This window comes from Asparagus officinalis, chromosome 10 (assembly GCF_001876935.1).
Source record: "Asparagus officinalis chromosome 10, Aspof.V1, whole genome shotgun sequence".
Lineage (NCBI taxonomy): Eukaryota > Viridiplantae > Streptophyta > Magnoliopsida > Asparagales > Asparagaceae > Asparagus > Asparagus officinalis.
Genome location: NC_033803.1, coordinates 72917524 through 72943891, shown reverse-complemented (window position 1 = coordinate 72943891; position 26368 = coordinate 72917524). Strand labels below are relative to the sequence as shown.

Sequence of the window (26368 nt, the reverse complement as noted above, 5' to 3'; positions counted from 1 at the left end):
TATGATTTAAATAGAGTGTGTGTGTACATATATATGAGAAAACGGGAGGTGAGTTGGCAACGTAGGAAAATTCCTATGCTGCTACCACGTGTCAAATTTTAATTCGATTGCCACACATTAGCAATAAATACAAAAATAACAATTAACTTTTTGCAATTTTAACGGTTTCGAATGAATAGAACTTTTTGCACGGCTCAACGAAGGGTCAAAACATGACGGGTTCACCCTAAAATTGGTGTGTTTGGGTTTAAGAACGTGTAGATCAAGTTCAACGGAGCGGATCGCAAAAAAAATTAGGGAATGATGTGATTTTAGGCCGCGTCCTTAGGTGTGAATCTAAGGTGTCACCTTAGAAAAACATTACCCATATATATATATATATATATATATATATATATATATATATATATCTCTCTCTCTCTCTATATATATATATATATATATATATATATATATATATATATATATATATATATATATATATATATATATATATATATATATATATATATATATATATATATATATATATATATATATATATATATATATATATATATATATATATATATATATATATATATATATATATATATATATATATATATATATATATATATATATATATATATATATATATATATATATATATATATATATATATATATATATATATATGAGAAAAATTGGTATGTTTGATACCAAGCACAAAAAGTTGTGCTTGGTAGTGAGGTGACATAATCCCCTCCACTCATTCAAATGGTTGCATATTCACATACACTCCTCAACCCATGTGAATGCGGTCACCCATTTGAATGAGTAGAGGGGATTGTGTCACCTCACTACCAAGCATACATATATATCTCTCTCTCTCTATATATATATATATAGAGAGAGAGAGAAACTTATGTCAACTTAAGTGGACGTCCACTAAGTTTCTTAGTCATTGATGATCACTTGATTGAGCTACATTATGAATGATCCGCTCCGTTGAACTTGATCTACGTATTCTAAAACCCCAACGCACCAAATTTGGGGTGAACCCATCGTAGTTTGACCCTTCATCCACTCGTATCAATTTTAACGGTTTCGAATGAATAGAACTTTTTACATGGCTCGACGGATGGTCAAATCATGACGGTGTGTTTACATTGAAGTTCTTTCAAAAGGGCACCTGAAGCAAGGAAAAAACATCCAAATACCTTTGTTGTCACCAAATAATATATCACCATAAAAGCATAAATTTGAAGTTCTTTCAAGTGAGGCAAGGAAAACAACATTCAAGTATATTTGCTGAATTTACATGGCATCAGCAGCCATTTTTTCATATTGATATTTCAACCAATTAATTGGTCAGTTTGAATACATGCACAGCAATCACATTTCTCCATCATTCAGTAGTAGAACAGTATGGAAGGTATATACACTTTCCTGGTTAAGAAAAAGAAAATGGTAAAAATGGTAATGATATCGATCACTTGTAAAAGAATCGATATTTACTTTGCAGAAAACAAGTTTAAAATATCCTGATCCTATACCAATGAATTTGTTCGCTTCCTCTGTTTCTTCTAATTTCTCTGCACAAATGATTGAATTTCCACGAAGCTCAGGCCCCTAAAATTCCAACTGTACCAGGTAGGGGTTTATTAAGCTGGATTTTGGAATTTCATGAAGTTTATAAGCCTCCGGAGTCCATACAGATCAAAGGTTTTTCGTTTATATAGCAGATGACCTGTCATTCTGGAATATATCTAGTTGAGAACGAATCACGAAGCTCCCTTGACCAGATTCTTCATGTGCTTGTTGGTCCTCTTCTGGAGATTCTGAAATAAAATATAAAGAGATGAAAGATATAGCAAGATTCTCAGATAATTAACATCTGTTCACAATACTTTGCAAGAGAAACTTTTTGTGTTTCAGGAATATAAATCAGATTATATGCCCTGCATGAGGAATTTTCATGTATTGTGAGACCCATGAAATATAGGAGCTAACTTATGATAAAATTGTGGTAACTTTACTACATTTTTCTGTATTCACAATTTTAGTATGTCATTTCACTTTAGTTATCCAAATTGACTACTGCAACAGCTATACGTACATATGTGCTAACATAATTAATTGAGCTACTGAGTTAATGCCTGGTCAACGGAACAACAATCAACCACTAGTTCTCTAGATATCAAATGCCTCCTCTTCTGGATCCAAATAATCGTATCGTAGCTAACATGGTAAAAGTTCTCTACTTTTGTGATAATAGAATTTATAAGACTGAATTATTCACCACAGCATGGCTCTTTTTCCATAGAATGTTAATTAAATAAACTAGGTTTAAGGTGAGTATTTTTAACATATTGCAGACTGTTATAATGAAGAGACACGTTTAATTACTTTATAAGCAAAATTGAGTTTCATTACAAACTTGTAATGTAAGCATATTCAGAAGAGCAACACACCAAAAAGGGACTTGATCGATGGCCTCTTAGCCTTTGTTGTCTTCTTCTTTAGTTCAGCTGTAAGAAAAAGATAATAAACTGTTCAGCAATCAGCACATAACAGAAGTTTTTAATTACTTTGTAAAATTTCACCATAAAACTTTGATTTGGCTGCAGTAGGGAGTTATTAAATGAGCAAATAAAGGGATTATTAATACCAATGCAACGGATAGAGACCCTCTCCAATTAGGTGGTAGAAAGGGTGCAGTTATCCTAACATTTACCATCTATTCCAATTTCAAGAGATAAGATGTGGCCAGGATTTTCACTATTACCTTGAAACCAGCGCTGTCCTTAAAACAGATATTTTGCAAACCAATTTTGTGATAGTAGAAATTCTACGTGTCCTCATCTTATCCATCGAAATAAGAATAAACAGTGAAGATTGAGGTAATTGGATCCTATCCTGTTGCCACCTAATTAGAGAGGATCCAGATTCCAATGCAACAAGGTGAATCAAGAATTTTCGCGAAGCTTAACGACTCAAGAACTTGCCAGATACAATTAGCTAAATAATGCACGCGGACATTTTCTTTCCCTGATTACAGCTAGGGAACTATAACTCCTCTAGATTAAGAAAAACAATATGAACAAAAACAAAACCGTTCTCCCAAAATTTTTTTGGGCCAACCACATGAATAAAGCCTCTAATCAATCAGTGCTCTTTGCATACATAAGCTTCATATTACCTATACTAAAGAAGGAAAAGAAGCATGCATCCATAGTTGTGCAAATGCATACAATGGAGGGTCGGTGCACAACTGTACAGGTCTTCAATTGTCTGTATGTGTGCGCATGCACATATGTATGTGGGTTGTTATCTAGAACCATAGCTGTTCATACACGCACATTACATATTCTATGCATCAAAACAAGTGATTATTATTGTAATCTGTATATGTGCATACAGTCAGGAAAGGGGAAACGAGCTAGCTGTAATGCATGACAAGGAAAGGGGAAACGAGCTAGTTGTAATGCATGACAAGGAAATGGTACAAAAAGAATAGATAAATACTTAAATAGTGGATAGGAATGCAAATGTCAAATGCAAGTGTTCTTTTGGACTAGATCAAAACAAACAAACTAGTACAGTGTTCACACCAGGTAACTAATGATTAGCACAAAAGGGGAAATCATGTAAAAAGAAGTTAAGGAAAAAAGTAATCCATTACCTATCCCAGGCACTTCATGATCATTGACAATTTCAAAGTTCTTATATGTATAACCAACAAAATTTATATCCTTTGAGGAAAGCATCTGGAGGAGCAAAAGACAAGCCACACTTTAGGAGTTACTCAAGATAATAACTAAAAAATAGGAAAATTTTAAGTTTAAAGGTCAAACTAGGCTTCAAATGTACATAGAAACTGAATTTACTAATAGAAAAATAGGGGGAAATTAAATTGAATTTTCTATGCCACTAAAAATTCAGCATCTGAATGTTATATATTCTACCTTTCTCCAAGGGCCTGATCTTGACGAAGTTTGGGCATGGCTGTCAGACTACATCATGCAGATAAAGAGTCATAAATAGTACATGGCGAATTTTCGATACAACTAGCAAGTAAACAGTTCCACGTTTACCTCTTCAAACTTTTCAAAATTTTGGGTGTCCAATTCATCCTTCACTTCTGGTATAAATGCAGCCTCCATTTGATATAAGTTGTCCCATTGGACACCTTCAAACCAAGAATGATCCTAAAATTGACATGATACAACTACTTAAGAGATTTTGACATGCAAAGAATCTTAAATTAAGACATTGATCTGAGAAAACAAACCTTTATTTCATCAGCACCATTTGTGCCAAGTCTCTGGTCAACATTGCATAAAAGTTTACTGATAAGATCTTTAGCTTCTGGAGTTAACCTAGCTTCTTCTGGAAATTTCAAATGTGATCTCCAATTTACTATCTACATGAATCAATCAAAAAAACAGTCCCAAAGTGAACTTTTGAATGAAAAGACTAAAGTAGAAAAGAAATAGACAATCTTTTTGAATGCTACTATAGAACAATCCTTATATACTGGATGCACTTATGCTCTGTGGTAACTAGATCTGTGCGCTTCGCTACCCTTGTTCTTATAAGAATGTGCCACCAGTATCACCTTAGTTGTGGGCCTTGTGGCAAGTGAAATTATGCATACTACTATACTATACTAAATTCTTCACGCCATTTGAAACAAAAGCTTATAAACTGTTAAGCCCATAAGAAGAATGACTAGGTTTATTTTGATGCTATAAAAGATGCTTAGTGTATTTTTTGGTCAATGAAATAATTTTTATCCATTTACCAAAATGTGAAAGTTTTGTAGTACATCAAAATTTTCAGAAACAAAGTCTGGTTATAGATAATCCAGACTTCACATATTACAATCCCTCAAGATAATCCCTCACATGAAGTGGAATATTTTCATCCAAAATTTTAGCATAGATACTGAAAAATACTGAAATTCCTTTCCTACCATATCAAGTAAACTGTTACTGACAGTGCCATCCTTTTCAGTTTCTTCTTAAATCCAATCCCCTTCAGATTCAAGCTATACCAATTTATGATTTGGTTCCAGTTGCATGACCTCCAAGCATAGCCCCAATCCATGACTTTGTTCCAAACAAGAGTAGAGTACTGACATTCAAAGTAAAGATGTTGACATGTTTCCATTTGAAGATTTGAGCATAAGACACACTGATTTGTGTCTAATATACTCAATCGGCATAATCAATCATGCGTTAAAAGTCTGTAAAGAGAGGCTAACCACAGAATAAAAGAGTGTTTGGGATAATGTCATCTCCCCCAGATAGTTTCAGACCAAACAGCTGGTAATGCTTGCTGAATAAGCATCTTGTATATAGAAGATATGCTGATTTTCCCATTGTTGCAACAGCCATTGATAACATTTAGTAGGCTGTCAACGCTACCAAATTTTTCTCTTACCATATCCCTTACTCTTAGGAGTAGTTTCCACATCCAAAAGTCATTCTCTTTAGCTTGAACTTGCCAGATATTGATTTGCCTCAGATAGTTGTTGTGAACCCATTTAATCCAAAGTAAGTCTTTTTTGAGATGGATCATCCATAGAAGTTTACTGCAGCTGCATAGTTCTAATATTTTGCGGAGAACAATCCTAGACCACCATGCTTCTTATCATGACAGATAGATGCCCAAGAGACCAAGTGAACTTTATGACCCCAAAGGAAAGCAAAGCACATGCTATCAATCTTCTCTAGCACTTTGATTGGTAGTATATAATTGCTAATCCAAAAGATTTGAATTCCCAATATAACTGATTTAATCAATTGTAACCTTCCAGCATATGACAGGGTCCTTTTATTTTGCTAGCTTTGAATTTGTTCAGAAACCTTACTTATCAGAGAAGAACAGTCCAGCCATGAAAGCCTCTTTGGGATTAGTGGCATACCCAAATATCTCATTGGTAGGATCCCCTCTGAGAAATTCAGGTAAGTGCATATCTGAGACTTCAAGTTATCCTCTATGTCACTCATATATATGTAACACTTTGCAGGATTTGGTTCTAATCCTGATACCTGACTAAACTCCAGGAGGCAATTATTCAATCTTGTTATTGAGTTCATATCAGCTTCACCAAACAGGAGAAGGTCATCTGCAAAAATTAAATGAGTTATCTTCATTCTGGAACATTTAGGATGAAATTTATATAGCCTATCTCCTTTGAGAGTGTTTAGCTTTCTTGACAAATACTCCATTCCGATCACAAACATGTAGGGGGATAATGGATCACCTTGCCTTAACACTCTTGTTCCTTGAAAGTATTGAACCATTAAGTGATATGGAGTACTTTGGAGTTGAAATGCATTCCATGATCCACAAAATCATATTTTTAGGGAATCACAACCCTATCAACATGGATCTAAGAAAATCCCAACTAATAGTATCAAATACTTTCCTCAAGTCAATATTCAGAATAGCTCTGGGAGAGGTGTGTTTTCTGCTATAATGTTTGATCAGTTCATATGCTGGGAGAATATTACTTGAGACCAGTCTTCCCTTAACAAAAGCACTCTGAGCATCACTAATCAAATACCCTTTAACTTTTTGAATTCTAGATGCAATGATTTTTGTTATAATTGTATATACATAATTGCAACAAGAGATAGGTCTGATATCAGCAGCAAATTTGGGGTTGAGAATTTTAGGCACTAAAGTGATGGGTGTAGTATTAAACGTACGAAGCATCCTTCCAGAGCAGAAAAATTCCTCAATAGCTGAACACAGTTCTTCATTAATGACACTCCAAACAGCTTTGAAGAAGAGCGCACTATATCCATCTGGTCCTGGAGCTTTATCATTTGACATTGAGAAAATAGCTTGCTTTATTTCCTTTCTTGAGACAGGAAGACTTAGCATGGTTCTTTGAGCAGATGAGAGCAAAGGGCCATTTGAAATCATCTCTGGATCAGGTATGGAAGTGAAAACAACAGTATCCAATAGTTTTTTATAATAGTCAATAAATTCTGTATTATCCCAGTCATATTAGTGATCCTTGATCCATTCTCAGAATATAGAGACAAAGCTTTGTTATAATGTATTTTATTTTATGATAGAATGAAAAAATTGTGAGCCTTTATCCCCATGTAATCCCCTATTAATGTTTGCTCTTTGTCTATAAAAAGAGGTTTCACAATCCAGCAACCTGACACATTTGTTGATGCTTTCCTTTTCCTTAGATATTAGCGTTGAGTTGAATAGGTCATCATTCAGTTGCCTTTGAATGTCAGCTAGCTCATCGTTTGCTCTAATCACTTGCTCACTTGTATTCATGAAATGTTTCTTGTTCAACTCTTTAAGAATAGACTTAAGTTTTTTGAGCTGTGTGAAACTTGTACATCCTGTAGCCATAGATTTCTTACTCCCAGACTAATTTGACTGTTGCAATAAAATCTGAATGTTTTACCCACATATTAAAGAATGTGGCCTTTTTACCCTCAAAGTCATTATCTCCTATTGTTAGTAGAGCTGGAGAGTGGTCAAAGCAAATTTGACATCAAATATTCCACTTGGCTAGATGTATGAAGAAGAATCCAATCCTCATTAACCAAACACCTATCCAATCTGCTCCAAATTCTTGTATCAGCCTCTTGCTTATTGTACCAAGTAAAGTAACATCTTGCATCCAGTTGATCTAATATGCATTAACTGACTTGAAGTGATAAAATTCTGGAAATCTTCTGTGTCAAGTGAAGTAACATCCTGCATCCAGTTGATCTAATATGCATTAGCTGACTTGAAGTGATAAAATTCTGGAAATCTTCTGTGTCAGTTTCAGTTACTGGTGCACCCCCTATCTTCTCATCATTGTAGGTAATTGCATTAAAATCTCCACCAATCAACTAGGGAGTCAGCAAGATTTTAAATGTCACCTATCAGGGATTTATCGGACGGTCAAAATCCTTATCGAATAGCGAAAATCGGGGATATATCGGTGAAGTAGTATTTATCGAAGTAATATACTAGCAAATAATAAACAAACATAAGCTTGAAAAATATAATGTTAGTCAAAATAGAATATTAAACAAGCAAATAATAAGATAACATCAAGAATGAAGAACCATCTACACATCTACATAATTATTGTTTAATCATAAGATTCATAAACTAACTTACTAAGTTGATATTTAGTAGATATGAGTCATTATGAATATCCATAAACAAACATAAACTAATCACTAATTAACCAAGTTCCAAAAGCAACAAATAGTTCATAATTTGTAAACATTCAAAGAGCAAATCCAAAAAAAAGCTCTCAAATCCTACTTATCGGCCAATAAAGCTGATATTTAGAGCATACTTATCGGCCGATAAGTGCCTTTATCGCCGATAACTCACTAATAAACCTCAAAAAACGATAACCGATTAAAAATCCTAGTTATCTTAGCGAAAATCTCCCAAATTCGATAACCCGACGATAATATCGGATTATCGGTCGATATTTAAAACCATGCCGAGGACAATTGACATTTTGTTTGAATGCCAGCAAATCATGCTAGAGGCTTTTCCTGTCTACCATTTGATTGAGTGCATAGACTATAATACATAAACATGCGAGTCTATCATCTCTGGATTCAATTGAACATGTCATGGACTCATGTATTGTTCTGATGATTTAATATTCTGAACTGTGAAGAAATCATTATACCAGAGAATCCAAATTCTTCCATAGCTTGCTTCATGAACATTTGAGATCCATTTCCAGTCTTCTGTTATTTTCTTTACTAAGAGCTGCATCTTGTTACTAGGAAGCTTTGTTTCTAAGAGAGCTAAGAAAGAGAGTTTATAATCATGTATAAATTACTTCACAATCATGTGTTTAGAGGATTTATTAAATCCTTTAATATTCCAAATAGCTAGATACATTATTGGATATCCCACTCCTATCAACACTAGAGGGGTCAAATTCAGATATGTGCTTCTCCAAAAGAGAGAAATGAGATAGTTGAATACATGAAGCGCCACCTCAGCAACATTTACTCTCCTTACTGCATTAGCTCTATTGACACTTGTAAACCCAGATATATTGACAGTTGGAGATGAGAATTGTTGAGAAGTAAAATGTTCAGAAGATCTGTTTACCTGAACTTCAGCCTCATGGTGTGCATGTTTCCTGACAGTTTGTACATCCTGATTTGATAAGCCGGGACTAACCCCCCTCTCGTCCACAAATTTTGGAGATGAGAATTGATGAGCAATAACAGGTTCAGAGTTCCTATTTCTGTTTCTGGTTTCCTACACTTCAGCCTCATGATGTGCATGTTTTGTATCAGATTGTGCACCCTGATCAGATAGTCCAGTATTAAAGCCTTTTTCACTAGTCCCATGTTGCACATGTTTGTCATGGAGTATAGAATCCCTTGCAGGTTGTCCAGAAGCATTCTTACGAACTGCATGCTCTATAGGACCTTGTGCATCTTTTCCAGCCTGGCTGTTAACAGGAACCCATATCTTTTTAACAAAATTTCTTCTGCATTGCTCAGTCACATGTCCAACCATGCTACATAAGGAACATCATCTTGGTTTGAATTCATATAAGACTTTCTGCATATAGCTCCTTCCACCAGGTCCTTGAATAACCAGTTGATCAGGTAAAGGTTCCTTTAGTGATAATTTCACTTCCAACAAAGCTCTAGCATAGCTCAATCTCTGCCTTGTAGCTGTGAGCTTATCAGTAGCAATTGGATTTCCAATGAGGCTAGCTACCTTGCTAATGCCAGTTGAACTTCATATGTTAAGACGCAAATTAGGAAACTAAACCCACTTTGGATAATAAAAATCCTGTAACTTTTCCAAATCTGTATCTATACTCCATGGCTTTAGCGTCAGAAGTCTATATCCAAAAAACCAAGGACCTGCCTCTAGAACATCTCTTATTTGTTTTTCAATTTGAAGATAAAAAAGAAATAATCCTTGCTTGATTAAGGAAATCCTCAGAATTGAAATTTTGCCCCAAAATTTATTAACATAAGATTCCATAGATTTGAATTTAGCATTCAATCTAATGGCATGCCCTATTAAAGCATATTTCCAAAAATCTTCTCCCTCTTTCCATTCATCAGCATTGAATGAAACTGTATTAGATTGGGAAGATGACATGAAACTTAGAGATAACCCATTTTCGAATTTCCTATTATCAGCAAAAAGGCTAACAAAAGATTTCCTAGATCCAGGTTCAATATTCTCCATAGTCTCATCATCTTTCTGAACTACATTATACTATATTATCAGATTTACCATTTTCCTCTTTCCAGATTTGGAACTACGGATTCATCAATTCCATTCTTAGATTGAGTAGCTAAAGGAGACGAGACTTCGATATTTTCTACATCCAGATATTCATTCATAATCAAACCAGATTCAATGTCATCATCTACTTAATCCGCTCATAAGGTAGAGTTAGAAGAACTTAACTGTCGAGTGACCTGAATTCCAGATCTCAGCTGATGAGGATCTGAAAGGGGATTAGATCTGGCTAGGATTTCATCCATTTGCATTTTCCTCTTAGCACCCTTTGGTCCTGTGCTTTCCATCTCAGCTCAAATCGAAAAACTCGCTATCTCCTTAGATGCAGTATTAGCATTTGCTTGAGATGGATATACAAATATTGAATCTCTTATCTTTCTATTTAGGGATTTCTTTTTGCTATTTTTCTTCTTCCTTCTCATTTGAAACTAGGCGGAGGTATACATTAGCAAGGAGAGAATCGCCTGCTAAAATGCACCTTCAGACCGCCACTTTTTATCCTATATGATGCTTAGTGTATATCTCCCACCTCTTTAGTTTTTCCAATTAACCATTAATTGTTCTCTTCAAACATTCTTCTTATTATTTTATGTGACTTTTTACTGGGTTATGATAGTTAATGTTTAACAAGATGGTTCATGACCAATGGAAGGATGTCAGTGAGTTCAGTGTGAAATAACAACAGGATATGCAATCTGGTACGATCTTGTAAAGGTAATATTAAATGACCAGTAAGTTGCATGAAAAAAGACAACCTTCCAATTAAGAACACTTTTTTTGGAAAAACCAATTAGGTACACATATGAAAAGGAAGGATCGGAGAATCTATATTACTTGATATGGATAGATTAATTAGTAATCAAATAAAGATCTGGTTCTACAAGCATTACTTCAAATTACCTTCCTACATGTAGTCATTGGTTCATCAGAATAAAATGGAGGATACCCCACAAGCATCTCATACATAATAGCACCGAGCGACCACCTATTCCAGAAAAACAGTTAAATGTATATATGTTCGTCCATGGAGACTAAATATGAAATGTCAAAAATAATATTACCAATCACACTCCATCCCATAACCCTTTTTCAACAAGACTTCAGGAGCAATATAGTCAGGTGTGCCAACAGTAGAGTAGGCCTGCATTTTTAAAACCAACAGGCTCAGGAAAAAAAAGAACAACTGTTATCTTCATCTAATAACATTTCAAATCACATATACGTACGGTTAAATTTAGTGCAATGCATTATATACTTCTTAAAAGCTTGTCTAACTATATACCATTACTGACAAAATTAATAAAAAAACCAATGCAATTAACTAAATGTGTGCTCGAGATGATATGTAAGAAATTATTTATGCACAAGAATGATTTTGTAATTATGAGAATAGTATAACTGATGGAATTTAAATTATGCCATAAATGAACAACATAATTCTAGGTAAAGGAAGAAGAAAAGTTCTTAAGTTTTATATTTCATCGAGCCAATAGATAGAACCCCTATTATGATGCCAAATATTATCAAAAACATGATGTGCGCTATTACTAGGAAGATAGTGTAAACAGTAGTAAATAGGAATTACCAGAGTTCTTCTGTTCTTTTGCCAGTGTTGTAGCTGTTCCTGTTGTGAGCGCTTCGGTATAGCAGGACTTCCATCATTTTGTAGGGCCCCACTGTCATTCTTGCCTTGTGCTTCATTCAGATTCGGAAAGTTACTGCAGTCTAATGGTTTACATAACCCAAAATCTGAGAGCTTTAGGTGACCAAATCTGTCTAATAGCAGATTGTCAGGTTTGATATCTCTGTAACATCACAAGAACATCGTTATTTATAATAAATCAAGGCAGCAAGTTATGCAACAATTAATTAGTCCTTTGGTAAACCTGTGAATGTAGTTATGTTTGTGAATAGATTCAATGGCGAGGACTGCCTCTCCGACATAAAACCTGGCCTCATCCTCAGTCAATGTGTCCTTTCGCATAAGCAATGTCATCATGTCTCCACCAGGTAGGTACTCCATAATAAGATACAAAAACTCACTGTCTTGGAAAGAACAATAAAGCTTTACTATACAGTTGCTATCGACCTCAGCAAGAAGATTTCTCTCAGCTCTAACATGCTCAACCTGGCCTCGTCGTAGCATCTCTGATTTCTTGAGTTTCTTCATCGCATACACGTTTCCCGTTGCCTTCTCCCTACAAACCCTGACCTGCACTAGAAAATCAAGAAGAGATTAAAATATTAAATCAAGATAACACATAGTGATGAATACATAGCAGAAGTCAGACAACAATTGAACAGTCACAGAACATAATGCAGGCAAAAGAACCCTGCAAATTTTAGAAGTAGGGATGCTACGCATACAAATCAGGTGAACATACTCCCAACAGGGAAAACACCATTAAGATCAGAGGAAATACTTTTCCTGGTAACATCTGAATAACTAGCTTCTCCCTCGTTTCTTGAACATACTTAACCTCAATAACATGAAAAATATACCGAACACTTCCATGCACTTGAATCCTGCACTGGGCTCGGGTATGAGTTACAAAGTTCACATTAAGTTTTATAATCATGAATAAATGATCAGAAAAGAACTTGATACACATCAAAAAGACATGGACAGATTTTAGGCAAGGAAGTGAAAATATGATAATCTGTAGTGTAAAATGTCAATACATAAATAATGTACGTAAAGGTAAATAACAGATATACTTCCTCATATCAGTGTCTCAGAAGGATGGACAATTGACTTTCATAGTCATTCAAACAGAACAATATGCATAGATACGTAACAATAAACCAGATCCACAAGACTAAAAGCTTCAAAACATTTCTGGTGAAAAATATACCTCGCCAAATGCACCCTTTCCTATCATTGTCAGCAAGTCAAAATCTTCAACGCCCATCTTATGTCTCTGGATGCGCATATATTCTGTTTCCTTTTTCTCCAAATGTTTGAGAATATTATTCTGCTCTTCTTCAGACACATCAGAATCAGCCAACTCTTTCTCCAGTGTGTCTCTTCTGTTTTCAAAATACATAAGAGGGAATTATCAATAATATGTTTGCAGGCATGAAACAACCTTACAAGAACAAAAATCAAGCTGCTAAGGTCTATAAGTCATGGACGAGAAATCATTAAGTATACCAGGTAGGATGATTTTCAACAGAAGATCACCCTGCTAAAAATAAAAGAGAAGAAGTAGCCGAACACATCTTTGCCCCTCAGATTTACGTGCCAAAAAAAGCATATGACAAAAAGATCCAACACCCTCTATAGGTTTACAAGGCAGGGAAGAAAAATCAGCATAGATGTAAACTGGAAAATTTCCAGATAAGCTCATGCTGCTAAAGCAGAATTGGAACCGGTATATGCACAAATCATTATACCTGAATACAAATTTTAGACGATTCAGATTAAAATTCCTTTGTTTTCATTAGGGATAAGAATTTTAACATTGGGATAGCACCTATCTGTCCTTTGGCTTAATATCCTTAGGTTTATAAGCCTAGATTCCGAAAGGTTTGTTCAGATGCCACATTAACTCCATTACAAAACATTTTCTTCCTTTCCCCAAAACAAAGTGTTTGTAACCAAGAAAAATCCTTTTGATTAGGAAAATGAGGTCCTAACCTCCTTTTGCTGATAAAAATGGCTGGACACTTTTTGGATTAGAGCCCTTAAGATTTTACTCAAAATTAATAAGCAAACGAGATATCCATCCCGTTCTCATTATATTCAATCAAGTCAATACATATAGCGTAATTTTCCTGATTGAATCTCCTTAACTACAGCCAAGCTCAAATACCACTGAAGTGTATAAATGTTAATGACTTATTAAAACAAATAAACAAGAAATTAAAAAAAAAAAGAATACAAGACTCATCGAGCTCAAAGGACATATTTTCTCCATACCTACTCCTAAGTCCTAGCTAGTGCATATATCATATTTACGGTCAATGCAGTAAGAGTCCAGTTTTCGTGATTAAATTTTTTTTTTCCATTACCACCCATATCCAATATCATTGAATAACGCCATGGTCGAGTTATTACCTGAACAACGAAAATTCAAAAAATTATTACCTCTCCTTTCTCTCCTGCAAATTCTTCATCTGCTCCTTGTAATGCTTCTCAATGTACTGCTTCGCAGCAGCAACTCTCTGCTTCGTCGCAGATGACGGCGCCTCGTCGGCTATTATCGGCGGTTTCGACCCATCCCTTGATTCCTTTCCGTCTTCTCTCCTCTTGCTCGTAGATTTCTCTCGTGGCTGAAGCTTAGTAAGCCAACTCCTCGCCGAATCCATAACTCCCTCCAATCAATCCACCCAGACCACCAAATTGCAATAGATATTTAGATCTAGAAGAACAGAAGGAAAAAAAAAAAATCCAATCTTTATTCCTCCAAAACAAAAAAGCTGGAATCTTTCTTTAGCTGTAAGCGATCAAAATTTGCCCTCCACTATACCAATGAGAGGACATCAATCAAAATCCCGAAATTGAGGGAAAATAAACCCCAAATTTGGGGGGTTTTTTGGTGCCACTGAGGGGGCTTTGATTAATGTGAGAGAAATCGCAATTTATTAATAGCAAATTGAGATGAAGAGGGAATTGGAGAGATTAAGAAACCTTAGAATTGGAATAACCCTAGAAAATTAGAAGTCGAAATGGTGAGATTCTCAGGGGAGAGCGCCATTTCCGCTCCTTTGAATCGTGGATACTGGATCCCTCTTCGGTGAAAATTTTGTATTGATTTGAAATAAATAAATTAAGGATTAGTTACAGACAGACCCCTGTTAGTATGAACTTTCGACTGTAAAAATGCGAAAGTTTTATTTGCATGTCGACGTACACATTTTTACAAAATTGTTTATACTTCAATTTTCCGTCTATTATTCACTTTGGCACTTAAGTTCCCTGTAGTTTCACCAATCTCGTATTTATTTTAAAATAGATCAAATAAATTCTTCACCAAAGTATTTGAAAATTACAGACACATGCCTCAAAGTTTCAAATTATTGGTCTTTTGTGCCCTCTGGTTTACTCAATGTTGTATATAAACGTTATCAATTTATAAATTTCCTTACTTAAATGCATTAAATTTACACTTTAGCACCCTCTCTGTCATGTGGCGTTCTTGGATACGTAGATAAACTGAGTTCTTATTAACTTTAGGACATTATCTATAATATTTAAATACTTTGAACCATTTATTCATTTATTTGCTCGATTTCAAAATAGATGTCGCTTGAGAGTAGGGTCGGTGAAACTATATAGCATTTATGTGCGATTTACCTTTTCGCTCTTTCAAGAGAAAATATTAGATTTTCTAAACTTTACCGGTAACAACAATAACAACAGAGCACTCATTCCAAATTTTTGGTCTTAGACTTTTTGCATTCATTTACACATTGAAATAAAGGTATTACATGTTGTCCTTAATGTTGAAAGCCTATCTCCCTCCAAATATGGGACGTTACTAGTCTGCACAGCCCCTACAGTAAAATGTTTGATATTTTATGTAGTTAGTATCAAAATACTCACAACCAATTATTATTATTATTATTATTAAGACAAATGATACAACTATTTATTGATCACCTTGTAAAGTTATGTTACCTTCAGATGTTCAAACACTAAAGCTTGAATTCAATTATCTGTAAGTTTGCCATGATTACAAAACTTACAATTTAAGTGAAGCTAACGATTTTATTTATTTATTTATTTATGTATTTGTAAATTGAGCACTATAGAGAGAGTATTTTAACTTGTTTTCATTTCAAGCTCTTATTAGGATATGCAATTTGCAAAAAAGGAGCATTGGGTCAAAAGTCACATATATCTACCTCTCTATACAAATGGGAGAACCCAAAATTTACTATTCATACTACAGTAAATAATACAGTAACATTCACTACGTCATTATTACTGCAACATACATGAAATGAGATACTGTTTAAAAAATATTACTGTAGCGCACACACAACCGAATACTGTAGCAAACCAAAAAAATAACTTAAAAATCGGATTATATAGCGAGGAAAAAAAATGATATACTCTACTTTGCATGGTGTTGACGCTAGCTCCCAGAATATCACAAAATTGGCCATGTTGTTTCTGTCGGGGGAAACGGCTTGACAATACTGTGACAACTTGGAGTTGTTGTTATTATCCACATCCGTACTAATATAAAAATAGAAAAAAATCCTCAACCGTTCGATCCGTCCATCACTTCCAATCAACGGTCTATAGAGAAACCGTACTCATTCATGCGCCGGCAGTCGCCCCCGACTTCTTATACCGGAAACGTGGGTCCCACACAGGTGCTCTTCTCGTGAGCCCCAGGTCTCCGCTGGGCCCCACGAACAGGGGGGGCGAAGCTTCCTCTCCTGTCGTGGCGGGCTGCGTTTCTATTTCCTGTGGGTATCAGAACAGCAACCCGCACGAATGAGCTGACGTTTTTTTTAGGAAAGAGAAGTTTTTTTAACATAAATTTTAGAACCTGAGGGGGTAAATCCGAAGAGTTTTCTGAAAAACATTTGAAGTCGAAGAGGATTTTTGAGAACCCAAAAAACTTAAAATGTAGATTTTCCTTCACTAACGAAAAATAGTAGAGGAACCACTACTTTTTTTTCGTAGTCATTGATTTACTTTGGTTGGTGATCGTGATTTTTTTCATCTACTAACGCATTGTGATTTGTATTTGTATTTCAAATTAACAATGTAGGCAATTCATGGAGGACATAATGAGTGTTTGATTTATCTAAATTACGATTTAGATAAATTATTGTCTAAATCCAATCAAAATATCAGTGTGGAGTAAATTTGCGCCCACTTCATGAATCATGATAAGCTTACAAATGATCCACACTTTCCCCACGCATCTCACGTGTTCTTCATGCTGCGCGTACACCCAAAACTTTTCACCCACTCAACGATAACCCACTGCATGTTTCAGTCTTTCTCCTCGATCTCTTCTGCAATGAATCACCATGACAACCATAAACAAATACATCAACTTGGTCCTCTTCCTCTTACTCACTGCTTCAACTAATTCCTTTCTGCTCCGCAATTCTACTCAAATCCATACCTACATTGTCCATGTACAAAATCCTACAGGCACCAAACTCCTACACGATACCGATCGCGAAAATTTTCATGAATCCTTCCTGCCGAACGCCACCTTATACTCCGGCGAGCCACGGCTGATCTATTCATACCGCGACGTGATCAGCGGCTTTGCTGCTAGGCTAACTGCCGAAGAAGTCCAGGCGATGGAATCCATCGACGGGTTCGTGCATGCACAGCCCGATGATCGCCTTTCCCTAGCGACGACGTACTCGCCCAAGTTCTTGGGCTTCAGCCGGTGGGAGGAGGATGGTCTATGGGTTGACTCATCCTACGGACAGGGCGTCATAATCGGAGTGATTGACGGTGGGATCGACCCTGCTCATCCTTCGTTCAATGACAACGGCTCGATCCCCCCTCCTCCGGCCAAATGGAAAGGAAAATGTGGTTTCCGACAACCTTCGTCGTGCAACAAGAAGCTCATCGGCGCAATTTCGTTCAGAGGTGGATGCAGGCCACCACCGGTGGCCAACAAACGTCATGGTCATGGGACCCATGTTGCCAGCATTGCAGCAGGTGGCATGGTTCCTGATGCTCATGGTCTCGGCCAGGCAGAGGGTGTGGCATCGGGAATTGCGCCACACGCGCACATATCTGTGTACAAAGTCTGTTTCAGAGAAGAATGTACTGCAACTGATGTGCTAGCAGGCATAGACCAAGCCATAAGCGATGGAGTCGACATTCTATCGATCTCCATAAATCATCCACGCATCGTGCCCATGTATAACGATGTCATTGCTATAGGATCGCTCGCTGCGATCAAGAAGGGTATATTGCCTTGCTTGCCTGCAGGCAATTTTGGTCCATATAAGAGCATAATACTTAACGATGCTCCATGGATTTTAACGGTAGGAGCAAGCACGATGGACCGAAGAATAACCGTAACTGTAAAGCTAGGAAATGGGATGGAGATTGAAGGAGAATCTGCTTACCAACCGAGAAACTTTACTTCCAAAATGTTGCCTTTAGTTTTTCCTGGCTATAAGAATCAAGAACATAGAAGCTGCAACAATGCCTCATTTGATTCTCTTAATCTCAGAGGAAAGGTAGTAGCGTGCAAAGCTGAAGGAATTAAGAACATTGAGATGGGTAAATTTGTTGCGAAAGCTGGAGGGGTTGCAATGGTAGTCATGAATCCATTCTACTTAGGCTCTACTACATTTTCTGAACCTCACTTTCTCCCATCAGCTCATTTGAGATACGCCGATGCAATGAAGGTTTTATCCTACTTAGAATCGAATTCTACTCCGACAGCGACAATTGAATTTGATGGCACAAACTTTGGAGCTCGCCCGTCACCAGCTGTTGCCACATTCTCTTCAAGAGGCCCGAGTTTGATAAACGGTGGTATATTGAAGCCAGATGTCATTGCTCCGGGTGCAAATATACTGTCATCTTGGCCAACAAGCTCATCATCTTCAGCATTCAATTTCCTCAGTGGTACTTCTATAGCTACACCTCATATTGCAGGGATTGCAGCTTTGCTCAGAAAAAATCACCCAAAATGGTCACCTGCTGCAATAAAGTCTGCAATCATGACAACTGCTGATAGAAAAGACCTGGAAGGAAATCCAATTGCTGATGAGTATAATATGTGCAAAGGAAGCGTCTTCGCTCTTGGTTCAGGTCAAGTGAATCCATCCGCAGCTAACGACCCAGGTCTTGTGTATGATATTCAGCCACGCCAGTATTATACTCGTTACCTTTGCAGCTTGGGCTTCACGAGTAAGCAACTCAAAGTTATTGCTCAACATCAGGTTGATTGTGCTGGCGTTATTGACACCGGCGCTGGAGAGTTGAACTATCCTTCAATATCGGTACACCTAAAACCAGGGCAGAAGAAAATAGTGTCAAGAACTGTGACAAATGTAGGCGAAGCCAATGAGGTTTATTCGGTACAGATAGAAGAACCTGAAGGAGTGAGAGTGAATGTTTCTCCGAACAGGCTTCACTTTTATGAGATCGGTCGGAAGAAAAGATTCAGTGTCGAATTTAGTATCAAAGGTGTACCTCAGACTAAAGGCCAGATCTCTGAAGGACAGCTGATGTGGATCTCTGGAAAGCATGTAGTCAGAAGCCCAATAGCTGTCACCTTCATTTGATGATTTGCACAAAATTTCCTCAGTTAGTATAAGATAGATCATAGATGCTTAGCAGGCCAGAGTTCACTAATAGATAGTGTTATTCTGTTCATGTTCTTCCATGTTAATTACAAAACTATGACAGCTTTTATTCTGTGGGAGTGATTATTCATTAGCATTTTTTATCACATAAATGTTATCATGACCCGTGTTCTAGGATCACTATTTACTGTACAATTACCCTCTACTCAAAAACAGATACAGAAGCTCCTCAAAGAGGCCATCCTAACATAAGTTTAATGCCGAAAGAAACGCTTTATTATGTCTTTTTATTTCACTGCTCAGCCCGCCCCTCCACCCAAATTATGACCAGGATTCAGTCATGTTAATTGACTAGATAGAGAAGAAGAAGAACCATCGTCACCCCCCCCCCCCCCCCTCTTCCTCTTCCCCAAGCGTGTACGTACGCAGCACCCACGCAAGGGAGAAAAAAAAAACCCAAAACAAACCACAACAGAAAAACTCAGCCCCACCCACGCCGCCCAATAAAGAAAAAAATTCAGGACTACGCACAAGTGTTGCTTAAGGTTTTGTACGAAATTGGTAAGAGCAAGTTTTATTGGACAAGGCAAATAATAGATGCTATGGCATAGATTGTCTCTGTTATGATCAAGATAGTGACCTACCAATGTCATGTCCCAGGGGCAAAGAATCATTAAGAAGTCCACAATTGAAGCCAATAACAATTGACATTTAGTATGAATGGCATCCTATGATGAGCATTATAAGCTCTGCTTGCGCATAAATTTAACTGCTTGTACAATCATTGATGCAAGTTTATCTATATATGCACCTAAAGATCCAGCACATTATTTGAGTGTGTGAAGGCATCCAATGCTATCCATCACCTTGCTACCAAGTGCAGTTATTCGAGCCAACTAGATCTCAGAAATGTAATAACGAAGCACTACAATCAAAAGGAACAGAAAATTGGATATAACAATCTTATTCCAAATAAGGAATCCCATGAAGGTTGATCCTCCTCTATCAGAACTATGTTAAGATGTTCCTGCTCTTAGTTACATTTCTTGATTCCTTATCATTTTTGCCTTAGTACTACACCCATTATCCACTCCTGATAAACTCTAATTTGTAATGTAGTGTCATAATCACTAAAAAAACTAGGAACCTTCAATTTTTTAATAAGATCAACATGAAATTCATCTTGGGGAAATACCCCCTAACATCAATGGAGAAACACAAGCCACCTATCCCCCTAATGCTAGCCATTATCCTCCATCTTTCCTCTTTTCTTATGATTCATGGCCAACTCTCTGCAATAACGGGTGAGCTTGGAAACAACCCGAACCAGGTTCAAACATACATCGTCCACGTGCAGAGGCCCAATCGCACGAACTTACACCATGAAATCAACAGGGTGAACTACCACAAATCCTTCCTACCAAACACCACCCTAGACTCGGGCAAGCCTCGGTTGGTCTACTCCTATCGTGAATCAATTAGCGGATTCGCTGCCCGACTCACTGCTAATGAAGTTCATGCAATGGCGTCGACTGATGATTTCCTTTATGCCTATCCGAACCGCCGTCACCCACTCCTCACCACTTACACACCTAACTTCTTAGGCCTAAATGATCGTGAAAGCATTTGGTATGATAGTGGCTATGGCGAGGGGGTCATAATCGGAATTCTCGACACTGGTATATTTCCCTCTCACCCTTCTTTCAATGATAAAGGTGTACATGCGCCTCCATCTAGATGGAGGGGAACTTGTGATTCGAGCACCTGCAACAATAAGATCATCGGTGCAAGAGCATTTCAGGGTGGTGTACCAACCTCGGTTGATGATGATAGTATTGGGCATGGAACCCATGTGGCTAGCATTGCAGCAGGAAACTTTGTTGACGGTGCAAATTTTCTCAACAATGCGAATGGAACAGCATCAGGGATGGCACCAAAAGCTCACCTGGCAATTTATAAAGTCTGCTCAAGAGATGGGTGTGATGACAGTGATATATTAGCAGGCATAGATCAAGCTATATACGATAACGTGGATATAATATCGATCTCCATAGGCTCTCATTTTCCAACTTCACAAGAGGATGATGAGACTGGTGTTGGACCCCACCCTTTCTATGAGGATAGCATCGCTATAGGCTCTTTTTCAGCACTGAGGCATCGCATCCTTACTGTTGTTGCTGCAGGTAATGATGGACCAAAGGAAAGAACGGTAGTCAATGATGCCCCATGGCTACTTACAGTGGGAGCAAGCTCCACAGATAGAAGAATAAGGGCAACTGTAAGACTCGAAAACGGAACAGAACTAGATGGAGAATCCGCTTACCAACCAGAAACATTCAATTCCACAATGTTACCCCTTGTATTTCCTGGATTTGAAGGTCAAGGCGGCAAAAGGGGTTGTGTCATTGACTCCTTCGATAAAATAGATGTTAAAGGAAAGATTGTGATGTGTGAGACTGGATACAACGTCACTAACATTGAAAAGGGAAAGAATGTAAAGATGGCAGGAGGCGCTGCCATGATAATACTGAACCAAAACGAGCAAGGAGATACTACATTTTCTGAAGCTCATGTCCTTCCTGCAGCCCATATAAGCTTCGGCGATGGACTTAAAATCATATCCTATGTCAAATTGTCCACAAACTCCACTCCTAAAGCAACTATAATATTCAGAGGCACACAGTTTGGGGCTCTTCCATCTCCTGCAGTTGCCTCCTTTTCTTCTAGAGGGCCAAGCATGGTAAATGGCGGCATCCTGAAGCCAGATATCGTTGGGCCCGGCACAAACATTCTAGCAGCATGGCCAGCTGAGATTATAACTAATCCCATGACAGCTTCTGGTTCAAATTTCAACATTCTCAGTGGCACCTCTATGTCTGCATCTCATCTTGTTGGGATTGCAGCACTACTCAAGAGCAGTAATCCTAACTGGCCACCATCTACGATAAAATCAGCAATCATGACCACAGCAGACAAACTAGACCATGAAGGAAAGCCTATTGTAGATGAGTATAATGGCATTGCAAGCCCCTTTGCCTTAGGTGGTGGACACGTAAACCCATCAAAAGCCAATGACCCAGGTCTCGCTTATAACCATCATTCTCAAAGTTACATCAGGTATCTTTGTGGCTTAGGATATACAGACCGACAAATCGCTACTATCACCCAACACCAGATTCGGTGCTCCAGGATTCGTGAAAAGAGTGCAGAGGAACTAAATTATCCGTCGATATCATTGTCTTTGGGATCTCCTTCAAGAAAGACTATCAGACGGAAGGTGAAAAATGTAGGGGAGGCGGATTCAGTCTACTCTGTGAAGATAGAAGCACCGGAGGGTGTGAGAGTGGAGGTTGATCCTTACAGACTCCAGTTTCATAAACGCTATGAGAGAAGACACTTCTATGTGACATTTACTGCCAAAGCACCAGCTCGAAGAAAAGGGCAGGTTTCTGAAGGTCAACTTTCTTGGGTCTCAGACAAGCATGTTGTAAAGAGTCCCATTTCTGTTACTTTTACCTAGAATCAATCGTGATCTTGTATTCACGTTGTGCTTTAATATGAATATATTCATCTCTTGTGAAGGCTAAGTTCAACTAAGAAGCATGTAATTGATCCTAACAACTAACAAGCAAACCAATACCACTAGTTTCTCTAGCATAAAGAGGACAGGGTTATTTCTTGTTTCCTACAACTTTTCGTGTGAAACTCTTAACCGAATTATATGTTATGGTCCATGACAGCGGTGTCAGTTCTGGTAATATTTCTTTCTTTTGCATGCTTCTTGTTAGTGTATATAGTTTAAGAGCAAGATAACAAAAGGAGAAACAATGAAGAGCGAGCCGTCATATTAACGTGAGTGTTACATTAAATGTTACGCTGCTCTACAACAGTAGCTGGGTATTTTCTGAACAGAGATGGATCACTAAACCCTAGCATCCTATTTGACCTATCTCCGTTTTAAGGCTTAAATTGTGAAGTGTTTCCTTGCCTTTTTTTGTACTCTAGGAGGTTGTAACCTGCTTATTTTCATATATCATGCAGACCTAAATCTGACAACCATTTTGCTCATTGGCTACTACCTAGATACGACAGATCTTAGCCAAAAAAAAAATCAATCCCAATCATTGTAGTGATGGAGAAGAGTTATGCATGTAACTATAGGAGAAAGTATACAATGCAGGTCGGCCAGATTGGAAAGGTTTGATAGCAGAAAGTGTGGTGATAATGCATCAAAATCATAGCACCTTGCTATATTACAAAGAGCAAAAACCGCAGCAAATCATCTATGAATAAATTCGGGAGTACAACATATGACCAACAAAATAAAGTAAAGCATTTATTGCTGAATGGAATACTATGCCAGAAAATGAATATTGAACTCCACACCACAAAGTGAACCCAAAAGTATAAAAAAATATTTTCTCCCTATTTTATTTTATTTTTATTATCATCTAATACTCTTCGTTGTTTAAAATATTGAAGCTTTTTGCCACTAAAGCTCCCTTAAATTCCTCAAAAGCTTCAAGAAAGTGATAATATACTTTAGCCCAATAACCAATTTTGTCCCAAAATAAGAAACAAGTAGTTGTACCATCATCTTGAGCTCACATGACAAATAATAGGCTGCACATGATGCAGCGGCAGCAGCAACAATGCCAACCAAGCACAAAGTGTTCCTACTTTAGATATGTTTGGCAATGCAGCATGATTCTCCTAATCAACAATACTACAGAAGGATCAATCATAATTTTACAGTGGAAGCACCTATTTTTAGTTTACTGTCAATCCTCTGAGCAGGTACAAATTCCTATGGAAACAGTGCTTTCTAAACCTGGAAAGCTAGTAGACAAGCAAGGAACTCGCATTATTGCAAGTAACCTATAAGCATATCGATGAGCAGGATTATTATTACCAAGGAGCAAACCGAAACACATCCAAACGCTATGTGGCTGAAATAACAATCACGTACCTTCTCTTTGGTAAAAGGAAATGTCTCTCCGCGAAAGAGCCACGCTTTGAGTGGAACATTATTGAGTGTTCCCACCATCACCCAATCTATAGAAGAATAACTAATAGCAAAAATGTGCCATCTATCTCGTGAGAACATATACATATCGTTGCTATGGGTCCAAGGCAAATGCAATGCAAACGAGGTACTTAACTGGAAGAAAGAAGCTTATAAGATATCCATCTCTTCCTCTTCTCCTGTAGTTCTCAATGGAGGGTAAGAAGCTTTCTCCCCTCTCATTTCAAACTTTTTTTGTCAACTTCTTGATCTACCCGATGCTTCTCAAGAGCCAAAGCAACATACGCCTTCCCGTAATGGGAGACCAACTGCGCACCTATATAATCCACGTACAAAAGCCCCAGAATGCACACCTCTCTAACCAGGAACTTGAGGAATACCACAAATCCTTCTTGCCTACGAGCCTCCTAAACTCCGACGAACCACGTGTTATCTACTCTTACCACCATGTGATCAGTGGATTTGCTGCAAAGCTAACCGAAGATGAAGTGTTGGGCTTAAAAGAAACAGATGGATTTGTATATGCCCTCCCAGATGAGAAACTTTCACTCTCAACCACCTACACTCCCCACTTTCTCCAACTAGACCAACAAAACGGCCTTTGGAACAAATCCAACCAAGGTGAGGGGGTGATAATCGGCCTTATTGATACCGGGATCATCCCCACACATCCCTCCTTTAGAGATGATGGTACAATCCCACCTCCTCCTGCCAAATGGAAGGGTAGATGCGACTTCAACGACACCTCGGTCTGCAGCAACAAGATTATTGGTGCGATTGCATTTAAGAGTGGATATCATCCAAGTCCAATTGATGATGTCGGGCATGGAACCCATACATCTGCAACTGCCATTGGAAGCCTTGTGCATAATGCCAATGTCCTTGGCAATGCCAATGGCAATGCATCTGGAATTGCACCTAGAGCCCACCTTGCTATCTACAAAGCTTGTTGTGATGACAGTGACATCTTGGCAGGTATTGACAGAGCAATTGATGATGGAGTCGATGTTCTCTCGATATCAATTCAAAGAGTCACACCTCGAGCATACTACAAAGACACCATAGCAATGGGAACATTGCGGGCTGTGGAAAAGGGGATCTTTGTCAGCTGCGCTGCTGGTAACGATGGCCCATTTCGGAGCCAAATATTCAATTATTTTCCTTGGATGCTGACGGTTGGAGCCAGCTCCACAGACAGGAGAATAATGGCAACAGTCAAACTGGCAAATGGGATGGAACTCGAAGGAGAATCTGCCTATCAACCCACCAATTACACTTTGACCCTCTTGCCCATTTACTATGCAGGCACCGAAGCAAGTTTCTATAACAGGGTTTGCCTACCTGGATCACTGGACAATGTCAATGTGACAGATAAGATTGTTGTATGCGAGATTGGTGGGCATCATCACAATGCTTGGAAGAGTGAGGTTGTCAAGATGGCAGGAGGTGCCGGAGTAATTATCATCAACCGATCATACCGACGATTCACAACGAGGGCTGAGACTCATGTTCTCCCGGCATCTCACTTAAATAGACGGGATGCATTAAAACTCATGTCATATTATGAGAAATCAATCAACTCCACCGACACGCAAGGAACTCCAATGGCAAGCATCATATTCCAAGGCACAAAGTTTGGCATTAATCCTTCACCAGCAGTCACAGCCTTCTCATCAAGAGGTCCAAGCATAGATAACGGTGGCATCTTAAAACCAGACATCATTGGTCCTGGATCGAACATCCTAGCTGCCTGGTCTCCAGAGTTTGGACCCAGTCCCCCTGGCTCCTCGGCTGCGCCATTCAACTTCTTCAGCGGGA

The 26368-nt window shown here is 37.8% G+C and overlaps 4 protein-coding genes across 5 annotated transcripts in view; 3 read left to right on the top strand and 1 right to left on the bottom strand.

Moving 5' to 3' along the window:
- Nucleotides 1288–15014, bottom strand: LOC109825364 (serine/threonine-protein kinase tricorner-like). Of its 2 annotated transcripts, none has more exons than XM_020392219.1 (13): nucleotides 14903–15014; nucleotides 14360–14633; nucleotides 13125–13299; nucleotides 12156–12481; nucleotides 11855–12074; nucleotides 11331–11410; nucleotides 11170–11254; nucleotides 4277–4408; nucleotides 4080–4193; nucleotides 3951–3998; nucleotides 3668–3752; nucleotides 2457–2513; nucleotides 1288–1823 (listed from the first exon to the last, which is right to left on the bottom strand). In XM_020392219.1, the coding sequence occupies exons 2-13, from the start codon at nucleotides 14578–14580 to the stop codon at nucleotides 1717–1719; spliced, it is 1650 nt and encodes a 549-aa protein (XP_020247808.1). In that variant the 5' UTR covers nucleotides 14581–14633; nucleotides 14903–15014; the 3' UTR covers nucleotides 1288–1716. The 2 variants fall into 2 exon arrangements, with proteins under 2 accessions (XP_020247808.1, XP_020247809.1); XM_020392220.1 differs by lacking the exon at nucleotides 14903–15014 and adding an exon at nucleotides 14742–14770.
- Nucleotides 17548–19503, top strand: LOC109826939 (subtilisin-like protease SBT1.2). The gene has a single exon (XM_020393949.1). It carries the CDS (start codon nucleotides 17548–17550, stop codon nucleotides 19501–19503), a length of 1956 nt encoding a protein of 651 aa, XP_020249538.1.
- On the top strand, nucleotides 20752–24487 carry LOC109824960 (subtilisin-like protease SBT1.2). Its single transcript, XM_020391602.1, has one exon. It carries the CDS (start codon nucleotides 20762–20764, stop codon nucleotides 23042–23044), a length of 2283 nt encoding a protein of 760 aa, XP_020247191.1. The 5' UTR covers nucleotides 20752–20761; the 3' UTR covers nucleotides 23045–24487.
- The window catches only part of LOC109826938 (subtilisin-like protease SBT1.2), a 2348-nt gene continuing 826 nt past the window's right edge, over nucleotides 24847–26368 (top strand). Inside the window, 1 exon segment of the mRNA XM_020393948.1 lies at nucleotides 24847–26368. This exon segment is cut by the window's right edge and continues 2 nt beyond it. Within this exon segment, the coding sequence (XP_020249537.1) occupies nucleotides 24847–26368 (1522 nt within the window).